The 22,965-nt window shown below is 39.8% G+C and overlaps 1 protein-coding gene across 10 annotated transcripts in view; it reads left to right on the top strand.

The window, feature by feature from the left end:
• The window catches only part of Mpdz (multiple PDZ domain crumbs cell polarity complex component), a 143,520-nt gene that overhangs the window by 68,557 nt on the left and 51,998 nt on the right, over positions 1-22,965 (top strand). For all 10 annotated transcript variants that reach the window (XM_045145903.1, XM_045145896.1, XM_045145891.1 and 7 more), the window contains exons 19-22: positions 145-426; positions 631-754; positions 13,488-13,686; positions 22,349-22,453. In XM_045145903.1, the coding sequence (XP_045001838.1) occupies positions 145-426; positions 631-754; positions 13,488-13,686; positions 22,349-22,453 (710 nt within the window). The remainder of the gene's footprint in view (positions 1-144; positions 427-630; positions 755-13,487; positions 13,687-22,348; positions 22,454-22,965) is intronic.

Genomic DNA, 22,965 nt, shown 5'->3' with positions numbered 1-22,965 from the left:
AGTAATGAGTATTTTATTTTATTGTATTTTAAATAATGAGTGTTGTATTTTATTCCTCAGTAAATGTTAGTTCATTTAGAAATAGTTTTATGAAATAAATTGATGTCATTCTAATCACAGTTTTGATTTTTCTTCAATAATCAGGATATTATGGAAAATTCTGATCCAGTACTTGATCTGCATATGTCCTTGGAAGAACTCTATGCCCAGAGCCTCCTACAAAGACAAGATGCAAATCCACCTTCAGTTGACCTGAGCATGGGGACTAACACTGGCTTTGCCATCAGTGATTACACACCTGCAAATGCTTTAGATCAGCAGTACAAATGTGAAAGCACAGTCGCATGGAGTAAACCTCCATTACCAAGTGAAGTTACAGCAAATGCAGAACATATTTCTCCTGTGCTGTGTGATGCAACTGGAAAGGTAGTGTTTGAAAGAGGGCACCTTTTAGTTTTGATGAGGTAGGGGGCGGTGAAGAGCCTTCTCTCACACTGAGGCAATCTGTGAACTTGTTTGATGATAAGATCCTGCTGAATAAAGCAGAACTCATGAAAGAACATGGGTAATGTTGTAATGCGCACTCCAAAGTCTAATTGCTCTTTCCACATGACTTGTGTTTTCTTTCAGGGCTCTGAGTATTTAATTGAACAGAGCTCTCTGGTCTCTAATGCTGAGTGTGTCATACTACAAACTATGTCCAGAGAATCTTTTGAGAGGACTATTACTATAGCAAAAGGCAATTCTAGTCTAGGTAAGTTCTTTATTTTCCAAATGTTCCTACTCCTCAAACCCCCTTAACAAGGGGAGACATCAATCATGGTAGATTTCAACATTAAAAAAAAAAATGTTACAGATATAGACATTAAAAGTTTTCTTGTAGTTTCTGAGATACACATTTTGATATGCTCATTATTTTTCCTGAAATGTATAGCAGGTTTGTTTACTTCATAGTAGCTTAAGTCCTTCATTCTCTTATTTCAAAGTATTCAAAAGCCTCATCGACATTCAAGTAAATGATATATGGATTGTTAGTGTATGAAACAGCAAATCAGAAAAGGAATTCTTAGAACATGAAAAGTCAGCAATTTGGAATTCTAAATTCTTTGGGAAAGTAAATTATTACTTTCTTTGAATGTTGCTAGTTATGTAGAGTCAGTTTGTATTTAATTTCTTTCATTCACTGATATAAAGACTAAATACTGCCAGGTGTGCTGCTATCAAGATATAAATGCAAGTTATTCAGTAGTTCTTTCCAGGTGGCAGGATATTGAAGTCCTGTATTGCCCACAGAATGTTTCTGTTGGCTGATAATCACAGAATCCTAAATAGACCAAGAAGAATCCCTGAAGAGCTAACACCCTAATGAAAGTAGCAAAACTGTCTGGACAGAGCATGTTTGTTCCCGATGTTTCAACCCTTCCCTGCTCAGAGCTGATAAACAAATGATCTGTCTGTAGCACTGAGTGCGCTAATCCTCTCCAAGTGAACTCTCCATAAAAGACCCCATTCCTGGGCTGGAGAGATGGCTTAGTGGTTAAGCGCTTGCCTGTGAAGCCTAAGGACCCTGGTTCGAGGCTCGGTTCCCCAGGTCCCATGTTAGCCAGATGCACAAGGGGGCGCACGCGTCTGGAGTTCGTTTGCAGAGGCTGGAAGCCCTGGCGCGCCCATTCTCTCTCTCTCCCTCTCTCTGTCCTTCTCTCTGTGTCTTTTGCTCTCAAATAAATAAATAAAAATTAAAAAAAAAAAAAGACCGCATTCCTCCTATGAAGTGACTAGCCTGGACCCTTTACATTGGGATATTAGGATCTAGTTTCTTTGTTACACTTGACACTTGGGAGAGGACTCCTGAAGAGTTGCAGCCTCTCTGTGATTTTGATCTATTTTGTGGTGGCTGAGAAGCTAACAGGAAAATTATAGTAGAGTATTTTTACTTTGTTGTACTGTTAAATGTGTATACTTACATTATAGAATATGTATATTTAATTTATTGATTTAGTATTTGGGCTCAGGAACCTTCTGTCACTCATTAGTTGTGAAACATGTGTTATAGATACCTAGCCATGACAGTTTATTCCTTCTGTACAGGGAGAGTTTCTAGAACTCTATTACTCAGCTTCTAGCTTCATACAATAGTAGTAATATTCATGAGTTCTAAGTTCCATAGTTTGGGATGTGGTAAATTGAGGAAAGCAAGTTACTGGGTGTGTTACTTCTAAGTGGTATAGAAACCAGAAGGAATATCTCTGAGATGAGGTTGTAGCCTGTAGCATTTTTTTACATTTACAGAGCAATGGAGATTTTTTTTTTCCTAAAGTGTTAAACAACTTATGACAGAAAAAAAAAATCTCACAGGAAACCCTATTCAAATGTATTTTCTTAACTACCAAACATTTTTTATATATTTTATTCACTCTACATAGACTATACTATACATAGCTCCTTTCCTTAAAGAACATGTGTGTAAAAGGGAAAACTAATCAACACATGGTATTCTAAAAGCATGGAAGTATTACACCTGCCATGATATTCACTCAGAGAGAATATTGAAGGCTTAAATAGAGGAAATAACTACGTTGTGTTTTTTCTTTTTAATTTAATTTATTAGTTTTCTTTTCAGTAAATACAGGCAGTTTGGTACCATTGTTTAGACTCATCTGTGATCTACCCCCTCCCATTGGACCCTCCTTGTTGATGAAAATGGGTCGTGCATTGTGGAGTTAGCCCCCAGTTATTGGTATGATAAATGTCTCTGCAAATCATGACCCAACATGTGACTCTGATATTCTTTCCACCCCCTCTTCCACAAAATTTCCGGGGGCATGTTGGGTTTATTTTTGGTCTGCTTCAGTGCTAAGGTGTTGGGGGCCTCTGAGGCTCTGGCTCTCTGATTTGGTAGGAGTTGATTTTTCTCTGTGTTGGTCTCCTTCCCCTTTGTGTTGGTATATGGTTCACAGGAAAACATCACTCTTGCTTGTTTCGCCAGTTGTCCTTAGTTTCAGTTGGGCCCCTTTTGAGGTATGTTGGGGCAGCTCTCTTCTTAGGATCTGCATCTATCTGGAAAAGAGAAGCAGATTCTCCAATGGAGAGTAAATTAGCACCGGGAGAATTGAGATAACACTTTTTTGACAGACAGTATGGTAGATTTAGGCCCTCTTATACCCCGTGATTGATGGTAGCTTGATATTGTAGAGTGGGCTTATGTTTGGGTATGGTTCTGACTTGTTTCCCAGCTCCAGCTATGAGTCTAGTACCACTGAGTGGATCAGTTAGCCAAATCAAGAGCAATTGGTTCTTCACCATGGCTGTGTACACTATTGCACTTGTGTGGGCATCACATCAGGTTATCTGTTTCTAATTAGGTTAAACAATGCGTTGCTTGGACAGATCTTGGCCATTTCTCCCAGTCGCCTATGTAGCACCTTCTGGCACTAGACACGCTGACTGTCTGGGGACTGACTCTCTCCTGACTTCAGCCATGTCATTCCATTTTACGCGTCAGCTGCGTATGGAGTCTTCAGCAATAGGGTCTTACCACTGGCCTTTGATGGGTCATCAAGTACTCTGACAGAAGTCTGTCATTGTTTTGGGAAACCTTGTAGGTTTCTCTGATCAAAAGCTCATTGTGGATGGTAGGACCAAGCTGGAAGTGGGGGTTACAGGTCAGTGTCCACTAAGAAATTGAGGAAAAACATAACTAATATGCAAGAGTTAGAGAGGAGAGAGATAGAGGGGAGAGGGGAAGAGGGAGGGAGGGAAAATGTAGGAGATTTAGGTCAGTCTTGATCCTACCCTCTCCAGTGTCTTGTGGTTCAGGTATTTCCTGTAAGGGTCTAGTGAAGGTTCAGCCATTTGGTCTGTCTTTTAGGAAGTAGAATTTTATGGTACCATTGCCGTTTGGGTCCGGATTACTGTTTTCCACCCTTCGATGCCCTCCCCGCCCTCCCATCCATCTTATTGTCTAGTCCATGAGGTGCTTGCTGGTATGTAAGGTATCTTGGGTAGATTCAGGTTAGGTGTTGTAGATGAGTGAGACTATGTGTTGATTTTTTTTCTGTGATTGGGTAAGTTCGCTGAGAATGATCTCTTCCAGGTTCAACCATTTTTTCTTCAAATTTCTTTATGTCGTTTTTTCTTACTGCTGTATAGAATTCCATTGTGTAGATATACCACGTCTTTGTTATCCATTCTTCTAATGATGGACATCTGGGTTGATTCCAGCTTTTAGCTATTATGAATTGAGCAGCTACAGACATGGTTGAGCAAATCTCTCTGGCTTTTTGGTTTGAAGGTTTTAGGGTAGATGCCCAGTAATGGTATAACTGGGTCTGTTGGTATTTCTATAGTCAGCTTTTTCAGGAGTCTCCATATTGCTTTCCAAAGTGGTTGTAACCATCCTGCATTCCCACCAACAGTGAATGAGTGTCCCTGCTTCTCCACATCCTTGCCAGCATTTATTTTCATTTGACCTTTTGATGTTGGCTATCCTTGTTGGGGTAAGGTGGAATTTCATAGTTGTTTTAATTTGCATTTCTCTGATGATTAGGGATGATGAACATTTTCTTAAGTGTGTGTTTGCCATTTGTCTCTCTTCCTCTGTGAATTGCCTGTTTAACTTTGTGCCCCATTTTGTGAGTGGGGTATTTGTCTTCTTATTGTTTAGACCTTTGAGTTCTTTGTAAATTCTAGAGATAAGGCCTCTATCAGTTGGATAACCTGCAAATATTTTCTCCCATTCTGTGGGTATTCTCTTGGCTTTGCTTATTATATGCTTGTCTTCAGCTTCATGTGATCCCAATGGTTGAGTGACAGTTTAAGAACTTGAGCCACTGGGGTTTTGTTCAGGAAGTCTTTTTCCATTCCTACATCATGGAAAGTACTTCCTAAATTTTCTTCCAGTAGTTTTCGAGTTTCTGGTCTTATGTTGAGGTCTTTGATCCATTTGGATTTGAGTGTAGTGCATCATGAAATGTGTGGATCAAGTTATAGTTTCCTGCATGTGGTTATCCAGTTTGTTCAGCACCATTTGTTGAAGATGCTATCTTTTTTCCAGTCTATATTGTTTGGGCCTTTATCGAATATCAAGTAGCTATAGTTGCTTGACACAAAATCCGGGTCCTCAAGTCTATTCCATTGGTCTATACTCCTGTTTTTATCCCAGTACCATGCTGTTTTTATTACAATGGCTTTGTAATATAGCTTTATATCAGGTATGGTGATGCCACCAGAGGTATTTCTTTTGCTGAGGATATGTTTGGATATGCGAGGCCTTCTGCCTTTCCATATGAAATTTGAGATCATTTTTTCTGTCTCTGTGAAGAACACTGTAGGGATTTTAATTGGAATTGCGTTAAATCTATATATTGCCTTTGGTAGGATTGTCATCTTCACAATGTTAATTCTGCCTATTCAGGAGCATGGGAGGTCTTTCCATCTTTTCAAGTCCTCCTCAATTTCTTTTTTGAGAGTTTTTATATTTTCGTTGTTATAGATCTTTAACTTCCTTGGTTAACGTTATTCCAAGGTATCTTATTTATTTTTTGTTGCTATTGAAAATGGGACTATGTCCTTTATTTCTTTTTCTGTGTCTTTGTTATTTGCATACAGAAATGCTACTGATATTTGTGTATTGATTTTGTATCCTGCTACTTTTCTATAGGAGTTAATCACTTTCAGGAGTTTTGGGATGAAGTCTCTCAGGTCTCTTACATATACAATCATGTCATCAGCCAATAGAGCTAACTTAACTTCTTCCTTTCCTAATTATATCCCTTTTATTTCCTTCTCCTGCCTTATTGCTTGGGCTAGGACTTGCAGAACTATATTGAAAAGCAGAGGTGAGAAAGGACATCCCTGTCTTGTTCCTGATCTCAATGGGAATTCCTCCAGTCTCTCTCCATTAAGTATTATTTGGGCCTTTGGAGCTTTGTATATTGCCTTTATTATGTTAAGATGTGAACCGGCCATGCCGATTCTCTCCAATGTTTTGATCATGAAGTGATGTTGTATCTTGTCAAAGGCCTTTTCTGCATCTATCGAAATGATCATGTGGTTTTTATGTTTAAACTTGTTTATGTGGTGTATTACATTGACAGATTTTTGTATGTCGAACCACCCTTGTGTTCCTGGGATAAATCCCACTTGGTCAAGGTGGATAATGCTTTTGATGTGTTGTTGGATTCGGTTTGCGAGTATTTTGTTGAGGATCTCTGCATCTATGTTCATTAGGGAAATAGGCTGATAGTTTTCTTTTCTTGTGGCATCTTTGCCTGGTTTTGGGATTAGGGTGATACTAGCTTCATAGAAGGAGTTGGGTAGCATTCACTGTTCTTCAATTGTGTGGCACAGTTTTAGGAAGATTGGTTTGAGTTCTTCCATGAAGGTTTGATAAAATTCGGCTGGGAATACATCTGGTCCTGGACTCTTCTTTTTTGGGAGGTTTTTTAGTACTTTTTCAATCTCCATGAGTGTGATGGGTTCATTGAGGTGATTGATCTGCTCTGAGTTTAGCTTTGGTAGATGATATGCATCCAGGAATTTATCCATCTCCTCCACATTTTCCAGTTTTGTGGAGTAGAGGTTTTTGAAATAAGTCCTGATGATTCTTCCGATTTCACTCATGTCTGTTGTGATCTCTCCTTTTTCATTTTGAATTTTGTTAATTTGGAGTCTCTCCTTTTTTTGCTTTATCAAATTGGCCAGAGGTTTGTCAATCTTGTTTACTTTGTTCAAAGAATCAGCTCTTTGTTTTGTCAATTGCCTTAATTGTTTCCTTGGTTTCCAATTCATTAATTTCTGCTCTGATTTTAATTATTTCTTTCCTTCTGGAGCTCTTTGGGTTGGATTTTTCTTGTTTTTCCAATGCCTTTAGGTGGATGGTTAGGCTATTGATTTGGGATCTTTCTGTCTTTTTTATGAAGGCATTGAGTGCTATGAATTTTCCCCTGAGGACTGCCTTCATTGTGTCCCATAAGTTTTGGTATGATGTGTTCTCATTGTCATTCAATTCCAGGAATTTTGCAATTTCCTTTTTTATTTCATCCACTATCCATTTATTGGTTAAGAGTGTGCTATTCAGTTTCCAGTTGCCGTTGGGGTTCTTGTTGGTTTTTTTGTTGTTGATTTCTAGGAATATAGCATTATGATCTGATATCATGCAGGGAATTATGTCGATTTTCCTAAATATGTGGAGGCTGTCTTTGTGACCCAGTATATGGTCTATTTTAGAGACTGTTCCATGGGCTGCTGAGAAGAATGTGTAGTCTGTGGATTTGGGATGGAAAGTTCTGTAGATGTCTGTTAGGTCTAAGTGCTCTATGGTTTTGTTGAGCTGTCTTACTTCCCTGTTGAGCTTCTGTTTGGATGATCTGTCTATTACTGATAATGGTGTGTTAAAGTCCCCAGCTATGATGGTGTTGGTGGTTATTTCTGTTTTATTGTCAAGTAGGTTTTGTTTTATGAACTGTGGTGCCCCTGTTTTTGGTGCATACAGATTTATGATTGTAATCTCCTCTTGATGGATTGTTCCCTTTATAATTAGGAAGTAGCCTTCTTTGTCTTTTTTGATTGTTTTTGGTTTGAAGTCAACTTTATCTGATATTAATATAGCTATACCTGCTTGTTTCTTATTCCCATTTGCTTGGAATATTGTTTTCCACCCTTTCACCTTGAGGTGGTTTCTGTCTTTAATGGTAAGGTGGGTTTCTTGAAGGCAGCAGATTGAGGGGTCTAATTTTTTGATCCACCCTGTTAGCTTGTGTCTCTTGATGGGTGAATTAAGACCATTAATGTTTAGGGTGATGACTGTGAGATTTGATTTGATCCCTGTCATGTTGTGGTGGTAGAGGTGTGTTGGCATTTCCATGGAACTTAATTTTTTTTTTTTTTTCTATCTACTCTGGGTTTGGTTGCTGTGATCTGCTTCTTGTAGGCATTTGTGTTTGGTTATTTGTTTCTTCTCTGTGTAGAATTTCCTGGAGTAATTTCTGTAGGTTTGGTTTTGTGTTCCTATAATTGTAAATCTGAGTTTTGTCATGGAAAGTTTTCCTTTCACCATCTATTATAAGGGAGACTTTTGCTGGGTAGAGTAGTTTGGGTTGGAAGCCATAGTTTCTTAGAGTTTGGAAAGTTTCATTCCAGGCCCTTCTAGATTTCAGGGTTTCCATTGAGAAGTCTGAAGTAATTCTGATGGGGTTTCCTTTGAAAGTGGTGTGCTGTTTTTCCCTAGCTGCTTTTAGGATTTTTTCCTTGGTGTCAATGTTTAGAATCTTAATGATAATATGTCTTGGGGAGTTTCTCCTTTTGTCTAGTCGGTTAGGAGTTCTGTTTGCTTCCTGAATCTTGATGGGCCTTTCTTTTAAGAGACGGGGGAAGTTTTCTCCAATTATTGTGTTAAATAAGTTCTCCATGCCTTTGGACTGAAATTCTTCTCCTTCTGGTATTCTAATGATCCTGATATTAGGACGTTTAAGTGTATCCCATAATTCTCTCATGTTCTGTTCACAGGAACTTTTGAACTTACTGAAATTTTTGGACTCTCGTACTGTTTCTTTCATCCTGTCTTCCAGATCAGAATTTCTATCTTCCACTTCGCTGACTCTATTCTTGAAAGCCTCTAGCAAGTTTTGGACTTGTTCCATTAAGTTTGCATTTTCTACTACTTTCCTATGTATCACTTCCATCGCTTTGTCCAGCTCCCTTTTTGTCTCATTTTCTAATTTTCTTGATGATTCTTGGAAATCATCCTTGCATTTCTTTATGTTTTCATTTAGTGTGGCCAGCTGATTTTTAAGGTCCTATTTTTTTCACTCTCCCTCAACTCTCTTAGCTCTCTTTGAATTCCTTCCATTGTCTTATCATATTGCTCTAGCTTAGTGATAGTAGCATCCACACGATTATCTATGCTTTGTAGCTTTCCTGCCAGTTCTAGCAGTAGGTTGGTCAGGGTTGCATTGTTCATTGCTTCCACTTGATGTTCTTATCCTAAACACTCTTCTGTTTTGGTTGAATGTAATCCTTGTTGGACTGGGTGATCTGTCTGGATTTTCTTGCATTTTATTTTTCACGTTATTTCTTTTGTGCTGTGGTCTACCCATGTTAGTGTATGGGCAGGTAGGTGGGTGGAGCAGCCTGGGATCTAGCTTAATGAGAATCCAAGGCAGCCTGGGGCAGTTGCAAGCAGCCTGGGTTTTTGCTCACTCTTGCCAAAGCCGCCTATCTATAGCCTGACAGGGGCGCCAAAGTTGCCTGAATTCTCACCCAGTAATGCACCTAAGCTGTCTGCCTTTGAGCTTGAAAGGGGACTGAGGTAGCAATCCCTGAAGGTGCCCAGACTGGCTGGGTACACTGGGGTCTGTAAACAGTGTGTGCTCTCCTGCCTCAGGGGAGTGGGGGATGGGTGGTGATGTACAGGTAGGGGATGGCACCTGTGCTGGCGCTAGTGACTCAGTGTGGACTTGTGTGGCTCTTGCTGTGGGACTGGGCCCGCTGCACGTGCAATTGTAGTGCAGAGGCAGCTGATGTGGGTACGGGATCAGGAGACAACAGAGGCTGACCGGCAGCAAGTGATGTGAGCTCAGCAGCAGGGGATCTGGCAGCCACCTATTCATGGCAGGGGTGGCCCCCACAGGCCTGCGAACCGAGCTCCACGTGGCTGGTCTACTCGCAGGATCAGAGAACAAGGGAGAGGTAGGAGGTCTCAGCTTCAGTGAAGCAGGCTGTCAGGCTTGGCTGGTGGGTGCCCGATGAGAGCACAGCCTCCTGGGGCGCGGGGCGTGCAGAGGGTGCGCGGGAGCCCGGGGAGGGCGGGGGGCACGGACCACAACAGGGCACACGGGGCGAGTGGGGCACACAGGGGGGGCGCGGGATGCTGCAGGACGCCGCGGGGTGCTCAGGGCACGCGGTTGGGTGCGGGGCACGTGGGGGCGGGGCAGCAGAGGACAGAATTGTGGCAGGATGATTTGTGTTTTAGGAAAATTATTCTAATTAGGACATGGGACTTCAGTTGTAATCTTCAATGGACAGCGGAGGACAGAAGTGTGTGCAGGGTGATTTGTGTTTTAGGTGAATTGCGCTGGCATAGGTTTGTGAGTTACTTTGGAAGCGCTAGCAGGCTTTTATAACAGTTGGAAGTCAAACACAAACTGGTTTACAGCATGTTTACATGCATTGGCCATATATTTTTAGTTTACAGAGACTGTTGAATTTTGTTAAATATTTTCTACATCTATTAGAGTGACATACAAATTTTCTTGTATAAACTACTACTGTGTTAAGATACTTTTCTTTCTTTTTTTTTTTTTGATTTTTCAAGGTAGGGTCTTGCTGTAGCTCAGGCTGACCTGGAATTCACTATATCGTCTTGGGGTGGCCTTGAACTCACAGCAATCCTCCTACCTCTGCCTCCCAAGTGCTGGGATTAAAGGCATGCACCACCACACCTGGCTTAAGATACATTATTTTTTAAATTGTGGTCACATATATATATAAGATTGACCATAAAATATACATTAAATCACATTAAGTTCATCCACATTATCATGCAGCTATCACCACTGTCCCTAGAACTTTTTCTTCTTCTCCTAGTCAGACTCTGTCAATTACACACTCCCTCCCAGAAAGTCCCATCAGTCACCATTCTAGTTTTGGTGCCTATGAACTTAACTGCTCTGGCATTTTATAAAAGTGAAACCCTGGCTGGAGAGATGCCTAAGCGGTTAAGGTGTTTGCCTACAAAGCCAAAGGACCTTGAATCAATTCCCCAGCACCCACATAAGCCAGATGCACAAGGGGGTGCGCACGTCTGGAGTTCGTTTGCAGTGGCTGAAGGCCCTGGGGTGCCCATTCTCTCTTTCCCCTTCTCTCTCTCTCTCTAATAACTAAAATAAATAAATCAAAATAAAGTGTAAAAAAAGGTGAAATCCTACAGTTTTGGTCTTTTATAATCAGGTTACTTCACTTAACATAATGTCTAATGTCTTTAATGTTCATTCATGTAACATTCCAGAGGCTTCCATCTGTTTTGAGACTAAATTATGTTCCACTCTATATGTATATTACATTTTATTTATCCATTTATCAATCAATGAGTACTTGAATTACTTTCTCCTAATTTTTAGGTTTTGACCTAAAAAGAAAGTAAGTTACTTAAAATATTGGGGAAAAAAAGTTAAAGGAGTATGTTTTCATTTTAGTCATGTGGAAATTCTTTTAAAATTTAGTATTTTTAAAATTAAGGTACAAAAATCCCTTTAATTTGTCTTATGGTCAATTAACAGTTATGTGTGAACATAGTACCTTAGTTTATGACCCATATTTTAATGCCATTGTATAAGTGACTGTTTTTACTTCATTTCTACTATTTGAAGTAATTTACATACTCACAGTATTTATAGAGTTTATACCATGGGTACTTGATAGCCTGTTACCCAAGGAGGTTCCTCCAGCATTTCAGAGTCCAAACTTGCCATCAAAATAAAAACGTTTGTCTTACTTTGTTTGACAGGAGATGTTCAGTATTCAGATTTCTATAGCAAGTAGGGTAACTAAATAATAAAAAAACCTGGAAAGGTCTATTTTAAGGTCAGTGTAGGACATTAATCCCATGTATTAAATTAAGCTTTCCTGTAGGAAGGTGGTGTCTTTACAACTTGAATGACAAGAAGTGAGGTAAATAGTAGATGAGGTAATCCAAGCAGAGGCTGGCTTCAGGCTGACAGTATTGGAGCCAGGCAAACAACTAAGAGGCTATTGCAAACATATAGGCAAAGTTGGGGCTGGAGGATAGCTTAGTGGATAAAGTACCTACTGTGCAAGTGTGAGGGCCAGAGTTCGGATTCCCAGCACCTACGTTAGAACTGGATGTGGTACTGTGTGTCTATAATTGCAGTATGCCTAGGTCAAGATGGGAGAGACAGGAGACTTGGACGTTCTCAGGTCAATCAGGCTGACAAACACAGCCATGAACAACAGAGGTGGAAGGTAAGAATCAACACAAAAAGTCCTCGGGCCTCCACCAGTGTGCTGTGAGATTCTCCCCACAACCCCCTCCCCAAAACACATCATACACACACAAATAGGAAGGGAGAATTGGCTTGTTTAGGATTAGTATGACAATGGATAACGGTAAATAGGTTCAAGGTAAACCTTGGAGATATGAAATGACAAGCCTTGGTGCTGCATTAAATTTAGGGGCTGGAGAGGTAGTAATAAAAAAAACAAAACCCTCCAGTGTTTTTGCTCGGCATAACAGGATAGTAGGCTGGTGCCAACTATCAAAAGGGGGGAGACTTGGGCTAGAGAGATGGCTTAGCAGTTAAGGCACTTGCCTGTGAAGCCTAAGGACCCAGCTTCAATTCCCCAGTACCCACGTAAGCCAGATGCACAAGGTGACGCAAACATCTGGAATTTGTTTGCAGTAGCTGGAGGCCCTAGTGAGCCTATTCCCTCTCTCTTTCTATCTTCTCTCACTCTTTTACGTAAGTAAATAAATAAATTTTTATTAAAAAGGGGTTAGACTAGAGAAATCAGGGGACTTAAAAATTAGAAGTTAAACTTTGTAATCACTGAGATGGAATTTTTAGTCAAGATGTGAAATCCAGGGAACATGTTAGGAAGGCATTAAACACCCTAGTAGGAGTCCAAAGATGGAATGGGAATAGGTGATGATGCAGCCTGTGATAGGCACGGGTGACCCAGACTGCGGCCGGCCCCTGCGGCTTCCTGCAGCGCTCACCTACGTTGCCAGAGTGAGATCTCCGCGGTTCGCTGCACCACTCTTCTGCCTGAGTTTCTTTTAAATGATTCCAAAGCTGGCAACGGTTTTGCAGATTCTGGGGTCTCTACTCCCCTGCAGGACTGGGCTTATAGGTGCATGTGGCCACACCCAGCTGTTTTAAGTGAGTTCTAGAGATTTGACCTCTAGCAGCCTCAGGCTCTCATGCTTGTGCCGGAAGTTGTTCTTAACCGCTGAGCCATCTCTCCAGCCCTCTCTGCATTTTAAGCAGCCTCCTTCAGTCTTGGCACATAGTGACCACATACTATAAAGATATGAGTGAACACATGGCGTAGAAATAAAGTACTAGCAGACATTTTTTTGATTCGTAGACGTGGCGACATATTTGTCGTCATGCTTTGATTCTGTTCCATGTGTAACATTACTGCTGCTGTACCACTGATCTACAAGTACTAGGATAATCTCCATGAGAGAGCTCTGTATTGGAGGGGCCACATCAAATGCTCTAACTTGCATTTATTCTGTAGCATAAACTGTTTTAATCTTTTATTTATTAAATGTGAAGTATTTTATCTACACACAATTTCACTAACATTAAAAAAATTTATTTCAAACCTATTTTGGAAAAACTTTCTTATTAACTAAAATCTTACTCCTGTTCTTGATTTAAGAATCATTCATGGCAATTTTAAGATTAAAATGAATTTGAAAACCTTGTTTAGAATCCATATCTACATTCCTTTTCTTCCCATAGGGATGACAGTAAGTGCTAATAAAGATGGCTTGGGGGTAATTGTTCGAAGCATTATCCATGGAGGGGCTATTAGCCGAGATGGCCGGATTGCTGTTGGGGACTGCATTTTGTCCATCAATGAAGAAGCTACCATCAATTTAACCAATGCCCAGGCACGAGCCATGCTGAGAAGACATTCTCTTATTGGGCCTGACATAAAGTAAGTATCATTTGCATCGTAGTTGGTCTTGGGAAAGTCAGAAGTTTCAATTACTTAATAACAATTTAGTATGAATTTTTATCTAATGCACAAAATTTATCATATGTTTATTTAACATATGGTATCCTGGAATCTCACTATTTCTGAATAGCTCTTAGTTGTAGATATAGTCTCTTCAGACTATCACACTGTTGGATTTTGCAAACAATATTACTTTAGGTTTTCTTAAAGATTTTTATTTTTATTTATTTATTTATTAGAGACAGAGAGAGAGAGAGAAAGAGAGGGGGGGGGGATAGACATGCCAGGGCCTCTAGCTACTGCAAACGAACTCCAGATGCATGTGCCACCATGTGCATCTGGCTTATGTGGGACCTGGTGAATTGAACCTGGGTTCTTAAGTTTCACAGGCATGCACCTTAACCGCTAAGCTATTTCTCCAGCCCTACTTTAGGGTTTAAATTTGATTTTTTTTCTAGTGTTTTAATAAGAACCTATGAGGGGTAGCTCATATCTCACACCCATTACAATATTGCATATGTTTCACAAAGCAGGAGGCAACTCTTAGGTTCTCTCTTTAAAAACAAAAGAGATTGGATTAGCCTCAGTGTAATGAATTACTCACTACCTAAGTGTCCTATATGAAGCTTAGAGCCAACCCAAGGTGGTTGTTTAAGGAACAGGCATGGAAAAGACCAAATAGCACAAGCTTGTCTGACCTATTACTTACATTTTGTGAACTATTTTATGAGCTAAAGGAATTCAGTATGTGAAATATATATCCTGATTATAGGTCCTGGTAGATGTCTGTCAGGAGGTTCTTAAAATTTCTCTTGGGCTGGAGAGATGGCTTAGCGGTTAATTGCTTGCCTGTGAAGCCTAAGGACACCGGTTTGAGGCTCAGTTCCCCAGGACCCACGTTAGCCAGATGCACAAGGGGGCACACACATCTGGAGTTTGTTTGCAATGGCTGGAGGCCCTGGTGTGCCCATTCTCTCTCTCTGTCGGCCTCTTTCTGTCTCTGTCTGTCGCTCTCCAATAAATAAAAGTACCAAAAAGTATTTAAAAAGAATTCTCTTAAGCTCATCACATTCTCAAACCACATCATACACATAGTGTACTTTTGAAATCATTAAATATTCCTAGAGGCAACATAAAAATCAATTCATGACTTTATTGCCACACCTTATCAATGTAGCATTTTCCTCTTATGTTAATCACTGACCTTTTGTGTTTATAGTATAAGGAGTAAAAACATAAGGTAAGAATTCAGGGAATAGTTATTTACCTTAAATTGATACAATGAATACTATCATGGGGACTTTTCTGCATTAATGTTACTTTATTAATGAAATTTCTTTGCAAAGTATATGTTAGTAGAGCTTAGGTAAGACAACCTATATTTATAATTCTGCTGTCAATAAAATGAAAGTATGTGCCATTTATAGTAGTTTCTGTGGTCATATACAAAACAGGCTTTATTTTAAGCAGAATCTTTACTAAAGAGTAAGCATATTGTCACATTCATTTTTTGATTTTTTTGTTATTTTTGTTTATTTATTTGAGAGAGACAGAGAGGGACAGAAAGAGGCAGATAGAGAGAGGGAGAGAGAATGGGCGCACCAGGGCCTTCAGCCACTGAAAACGAACTCCAGACGTGTGCATCCCCTTGTGCGTTTGGCTAATGTGGGTCCTGGGGAGTCGAGCCTCAAACCGGGGTCCTTAGGCTTCACAGGCAAGCGCTTAACCGCTAAGCCATCTCTCCAGCCCTTGATTTTTATTTTCCAGTTGAGCAGTTCATAAGTTCATGTGACTGCTCCATAATTATCCTACAATGATAAGAGTACAAGTGCATATTTTAAAATGTCAATCCCTGTGTTGCTTAAAGACAAAGACACTTTGGGATTGGGAAGATTGCTCAGTGTGTAAGAGTTCTTCCTGCATAAGCGTGAGGACCTGAGCTCAGTCCTCAGCACCTACATAAGAAGCTGAGCATGGCTGTTCATGCCTGTAACCCCAGCACTGCGGAGGCAGGGGGTGTGAAGGGTCAGTTGCAGAGACAGGAAAATAGCTAGGGCTGCCTGGCCCAGCAGTCTAACCAAAAATGTTCACTCCAGGTTCAGTGAGAAATCTGTCTCAGAAAAATAAGGCAGAAGAGTACTTGAAGACACCTGACATTCTCCTCGGGCCTCCACGAAGTGTGCATAAGGCAAACATATGTGCATACATATGCATATGCCACATACACTCACATGCCACATACATTACACACAAAAAAAAGGAAAGAAGAAAGAAAGGAAGGAAAGAAGGAAGGAAGGAAGGAAGGAAGGAAGGAAGAAGGAAGAAAAAGAAGATGACTCAGAAATTTATTAAGTTATTTCTTCATTGTCAGTGGGCAGATCCTCTTTGGCTTAAAAGATGAGTGATAGGTGCACAGAGAGACCATTTCTTACAGAGTTTTAGCTTCCATAAAATAGGCATTATATAAAATACAGATGGCCTGGTGACTGAGCATTTAGTTTGCTGTTCTGTCATGTATGTGTTATACTTTGTGAGCACCCTGCCCTCTTGCTTGCACTCTGGAAACATCACTATCTGTACTTGGTGCTAGACTTTCTCCCAATTCTAATGATTTTAGAAATTAAAAGGTGGTCAAAAAGTAAGACCACTGTAAGTTTGATGTTAGAAATACATCTAATCAATTGTAGAGAAATTTTAAACTACATTTACAAGCTCAAAGCATCGTTTCTCCCCTTTCCTCACTTTTTTTTTTGTGTGTGTGTGTGTGTGTGTGTGTGTGTGTGTGTTTTGCATGTCTGTTCATTTTCCCTTCCCTGGCATTCCAGCCAGAACTCCCGTCGCGTGAGAAGCAGCTTTATGATGACTTGAGGGACATCTGGAGAACTGGCTTCCTAAGTCATTGCTTTCACATCTCAGGAGTCAAAATGCAATGCACATTTTACATATAACACTGGAGGGTAAAAAAGCCAAAAGCCATAAACCTTCCATCCTCTGAAATTAGTTAGTGACTCTCACATGCACATTAGTGTGCATGCGTGTGTGTGAATATCCTCACACACCAGCATACTCACAGAATAGACTGATTTCTTTTTTTGTATTAAAGACTCTTAATGCACGGAGTCTGATGACTATGCCTGGACATATCGAGGAAATGAAAATCATCCTTATATACTTCTTTTCATGAAACAAAAATGTGTTAGCTGATGAAGCACAGGGGCTCTGCAGGTTTTGCATGAGTGTTTTTGTCCTCTTCCCCTTTCTGTCACTTGTCTTCTATGAAGCAGGTGGTGCAGAATTACATTGAAAGCTCTGTGAGCCATCCCCCCAACAGGAAAGTCTTGTTCCATTATCCTGAGTGGAACCATGACACAGCCTCTGGCCAATTAAGCTTTGTACCCACTGCCTAGATTTGCACTCCATGCATATCCCTTTTCTTTCTTGTGAATTGGAGCTAGTAAAGGAGAGGAATATTGTATGTACTTAAATACAGAAAAGACTGGTTCACTTCCATTGGTAATAGGGAATGCATTGCTTTCTGAGACAATGCATGGGATTTCTTTTTAATTTAATTTAATTTATCTATTTATTTTGCCATTTAGGATAAATAGCTAATAACTTTATGTGCATTCATGCATGCCTGGGTATATAATTTGCATTTCAAGAGTTCAAGAGCATTCGGTCTAAGATCCAGGTTTCATTATTTTCTATGGAAAACCAGATGTGAAGCCTCACCAGAATGCATTCCGTTTCCTCTCTCACTCCACCGTGCCAGGAGCTCTTATAGTTCTGTAGTAATAGCCAGGGTTTGTGCTTAGCAGCTGCTTATAACATCTGCCAGATAATTACTGGGCTGAATCAGAATTCACCTGTCTCACCCCAGAGTGTGGGATGAATTCCTGATCAAGGAATAAAAGATTGATTGCAGTTACATGTTTCCAGGCTTGTTAATAATCACTATGGTAGACACCAGTAAAGAGTAGATGCTTTTCTGGGGAGGTGTGGATGAGCAGGAGGTGGTGAGGGGGACAAACCAGGAGCACCCACCTTTAACTACGTATGCATGCGTCTCATGTTCAGCACAAGACACTGGCATTTGTTAATACTATTGTAAAAAGATACCCCGGTCTATGGTTCACATTCTAGATTTTCTGCAGCACCTGCTGACAACCGAGCCCCCTTTTATGTGTGAGTATTGGTGGTATAAAAAGCACATTATGGCTGTGTGTTACGACTTGTCTGTGAAAACCATTGCGTGCTTTTGTCACACCCCAATGCACGAGTAACTCTAGATACAGATTTGGTGTGTACATTTTGGCATTTTTTTTTCTCTTGCATTTCTATGAGAACAAAAATTCAGGTAGAGTTGTGCGATTGCAACACTTCCCATTGCAGTGTGATTGTGAGCTCGTTTGGCAGTTCTCCTTGCCAGCCACTAAACTTGCTGGCTCCTTTGTATAGGATGATCTTGTGTGCATGTGTGGGTGCAGACAGGAGTCGTAGCTGCATCCCATTTCAGCATCACGGGTGTTACTTTCTTTCCCTCCATGCCATATGTAAGCAGAGGGTAGGTTAAGGCTAACATGTTTAATACTCTCAAATAAGCTGTTTCAGTGTGTTTCTACAGCTTGTCATTCAGCTTTGATGTTCTCTGTTGGTGACTTAAAGGTTTCCTGTGGCCATGACCAAGCATGCGTTTGAGTTGCTCTGCATGTGCTGTTGAATTGTGGGATGCCTGTTCTTGTGGTCTCACTGCCAGCATTAGACTAAATAATGGAACTGCTTCCTTTGCTTTCTCCCTGCTAACCATAGATCACTTATTTATAAACCATCATTTCTCACCCATTAGCAAAACAGTCTTAAACAAATACAGAGGAAAATTCATCATAAGATTTTCTGTTTTGTTGCAGGTGGGGGATAGAAATACCTTTTCCTTTTTAAGCCAGTAGGGGGGAGAAGACTAGAAATGTTATGCTTATTGGTATTATCACTGCTTTTGTGTCATATCTTTGTCCATTTTTTTTACTTAAGGCTTTCTTTACATTGGTTTCCCCAAAAAGCTAGCAAAATACAAGTTTTCTGAAATGTTATGAAATTTTAGGTTTTATGATACTTTGTGTGAAGTGCAGTCAGGGGTGGGGGATGCTCGCTGCGTAAGAGCCCTTGCTGGGCAAGCGGGGCAAGTGAGAGAACCTGCGTTCCAGCCCCAGCATCCACATGAAAAGTAGCTGTGGCTGCACACAGCTGTAACCCTTGCACTGTGGGAATGGAGACAGAAGAACCACAAATAAGGCTAGCTTGACTTCTTACTTTCTAATTTGTTTACATTTTCTTTCTTGTCTTATTGCTTAAGCTAAGACTTCTACTAAGTTAAGTTGCAATGGGGAAAGTACACACACCTGTCTTGTTGAAGACCTTTGTGGGAATGCTTCAGGTTTTCTCCCATTTAGTGTGATACGGGCTTTATATATACTTATTATGCTGCTGTATATATACTTATTATGTTGAGGTATAATCCTTTATCCCTATTCCGTCCAGTATTTTGATCATGAAGAGATGTTGCATTTTCTTTACTTATTTATTTGAGAAAGAGAGAGAAAGAGGCAGATAGACTCAGACCATTCTTCATCTATTGAAATGATCATGTGAGTTATCCTTAAGTCTATTTATATTATATATTATGCATAAACAGTTCTGTATTTTTCCGTAACACTATTACACCTCATATATGGATGGGATTTTTCTACAACATCCATTTCTGAACTCTCTGGCCAAAACTTTTAATTTTTTTAAACATTCATTTCATTTGCCATCCCAACTACTTGAAGTTAATAGACTCCTTAGATGAGGTACTCAGAGTCTATGATAGCCCATTGCTTCAAGGGCTAATCACAAGCCCTACACCTGTCTTCTTCTTATTATTATTATTTTAACCACGTCGCAGTTACCTTCTCATTGCCAGGACAAAACACCTAACTAGAAGCAGTTTATAGAAGGAAAAGGTTTATTTCTTGCACAGTTTCAAGGGGAACTTCCATCTTGGTGGGGAAAGCATGGCAAAAGTAGACAGCTGGGCATCACATCTCCACAGCAGTAGGGAGGAAAGAGAGTGTGCTAGCTAGTGCCTGGAAGGAGAGATGAACTCTTAAGTCCTAAGATCTACCCCCAGTGATATACTGTCTTCAACAAGCTTCCCCCTGCCAAGGATCCAACATCTGAGTATTAAGTATGAGGCATAATCACAATCACATGAGGCTGAGGAGGACACTTTACATTCAAACCACCACAGTCAGACACCTTTGAATTACGGATTCCCACTACCTCTTCAGGTTTAATAATTTGCTGGAATGTTTCACAGAACATGCAGAAACAATTTTCCTTTCTCATCCTGGTTTATTTAAAAGAGTTAAAATGAAGTGGCCCATAGAGCATGTTCCAGAGAGTCCTTAGTGCAGAAGCTGCTCTCCTTGTGGACTGTTGGTGGGCCACCTCTGGCATCTATGTCTGCTCACCAACCCAGAAACCCCCAACCCTTGCCATTGAGAGCTTCATAGAGAAGCTCATGGAAATTAATTGGTTGACTGTTAACTAAACCTCCAGCCCCACCCCCCCCCCCCGGAAATTCTAGGCTTCTCACCACATTTGATTCTTTCTGGATACTTTCACAGGGCACCAAGGGTTACCTTATTAGAAGAAAGACACCTTGGTTACATAACCCCCAGAGATACAGGAACTCTGTGTCAACTACTGGGGATTAAGACTAAGTCTATTTTTCTTATTATATTGAAAAATTGCATTAGGATTTTAACTCATGAAATTTGAACGGGTATCGCAAATTTATATTTTGATATTTTTATAACACCTTAAAACTTTTTGTACATGATTAAATTAAATTGGGCCACAACCAAATATAATTTTTTACCCTCTCTAGTCACACATCTCCCAGTATTGTTTTTCTGCTGGTTTTCGTCCTCAGTCAGTGTCATAAAGAGATTCCCACAGGATTTGAATGTTCTGTTGGAAGCAGTGTGTGAGAATCAGCCTTGCATTTGTGTAGTGTTGCTCAGCTTATGGTCCCTCATAAAAGGTGACATACTTGTGGCTGAGGGGTGGAGGTTCTACAGTAATGTTTGCCTCCCATCACACTGAAATCCAAATGACCCCACTTTGGAGAAATGGAAGAATCAATATGTTTTTATAGAAATATCAGCATATCTGGAAGTATATATCCCTTCCCTAACTTCAGAAATCATGTAATCAGTATAATTGTTATTTTCTTACAACATACTAAAGTATAATCCTCGTATCCTTGCCCTTCACTGCCAAGTCTTGTGGATTCATTATCTTAATGGACACATCATTGGTAGATGGTTTAATATTCTTCATGATTTGCATATTTATGTGTTTTATGCATACTTTTTCCTTAGTTATACAAATGTGACAAATTGGCCTTACTGTGGGTCAGGATCTGTGATAGCCCACTTAACATTGTATCATCTGTGAAGGCAGTCTCATAGGAAGAAATCAATTTGGATTTTCAGATGTTGTTTTCTAAATAAACATTATGACTATATTCCACATCTAGTATAGTGGCTGCCACATATAAAGCACTCAGTTGCTACATGTTCAACTTATAAATGGTACAGTACTGACTTTCTTTAAAAAAAAAATAAACTGAGCATATAAGAAGTTGCTACATGATTAGTCTTTCCATAAACTTAAATGGTTTAATTTCATGTTCCAGGTTTGAGAATTTACAGTCCAATAGAACAAACCTAATTACTGATGATGCTTATTTTTTAAATATTTTATTTATTTATTTATTTGAGAAAGAGAGAGAGAGAGGGAGGGAGGGAGGGAGGGAGGGAAAGAGAATGGGTGTGCCAGAGCCTCTAGCCAATGCAAACAAACTCAAGACACATGTGCCACCTTGAGCATCTGGCTTATGTGGGTCCTGGGGAATCGAACCTGGGTTCTTAGGATTCTCAGGCAAGTGCCTTAACCACTAAGCCATCCCTCCAGCCCCTGATGATGCTTATTAATGCCCATAACTCTATATTACATATAAGCGTTAAGTAATTTTGATTTTTGCTGTTTAAAAGAATATACTTATTTTGTTTCTGCTAGGGAACCCAAATACCTTTGGACAAAACTAATGTTATTGATATTTATTTATTTAATCGTACTAAGTATTGAACTTAGGGCATTGAACATTGTAAGCAAATACTCTAACACAGAGCCATGTCTCCTGCCTCATTTATTTACTGACATTCACTTGCTTATTTGTTCATTCATTTATTTTTATAGTACACACTATCAAACCCAGTGCTTTTCACATGCTAGACAGGTGCTTTGTCAGTCACTGAGCTACGTCCCCAGCTCTAAAGATTTTGACTGTGTCCTAATTTCCAAAATTACTCAGTTGGTAATATAAATAACACTACCTTCACCCCTTCAGTTGTGTTTGCCTGTGGAATCCTTTTGCTTCTTGAATTTTGAGCATCTGCTGAGTATGCTGATAGTGAGTGTAAAAAGTAGAAATAAAGGCAGCATAATGCATTTTACTGTATTTTCTATATTTTTAAGCTTTCATAAGAGGCAAAACTCAGTTCCCTTTGCTTTCATGGACTTTTTTTCTCCCCAGAATTACTTATGTGCCTGCAGAACATTTAGAGGAGTTCAGACTTAGTTTTGGTCAGCAACCTGGAGGAGTAATGGCCCTGGACCTTTTTTCTTCATACACTGGCAGGTGAGAAAAGCAGTAAGTCTAGTACACTGAGTAAACGAGACTGCTCATTATAAAAAAAGAACTTGCATGCTAGTGGGAGGGGTATGCGGGATGGGAGGAGAAAGGAAGCTGGTGGGAGGGTGTTATGATCATGATATATTGTGTATATGTATGCAGCCTGTCAGTAAAATGTTTAAAATAGATAATATTCATTCTAAATGTCTAGATAAATCTCAGTGTGAAAAGCTTTTATGCTTTGTACATAAACATTCTAATAGTTGAGTTACATGTGTGTGTTTTGTAAGATTAAAATGCCATAATAATTAGTGATGGTTATAATAGGAGATAATTTTATATGCAAAAACAATCAAAACACTTTCAAATAGCAAGAAATTGGGGGAAAGTTCGAGAGTTAAAAAGAATATTAGCTAAATAACATCAGAAAGAACATATTCTTTATGACCCTGCATATGTTAAATATTTTCAGTGCTTCAATTCAGAATAACAGATTTGATAAAACCATAATTTCCATA

Source organism: Jaculus jaculus, chromosome 1 (assembly GCF_020740685.1).
Source record: "Jaculus jaculus isolate mJacJac1 chromosome 1, mJacJac1.mat.Y.cur, whole genome shotgun sequence".
Classification (NCBI taxonomy): Eukaryota; Metazoa; Chordata; class Mammalia; order Rodentia; family Dipodidae; genus Jaculus; species Jaculus jaculus.
The sequence above is the reverse complement of the archived record's forward strand: the minus strand, read 5'-3'. Positions and strand labels throughout refer to the sequence as shown.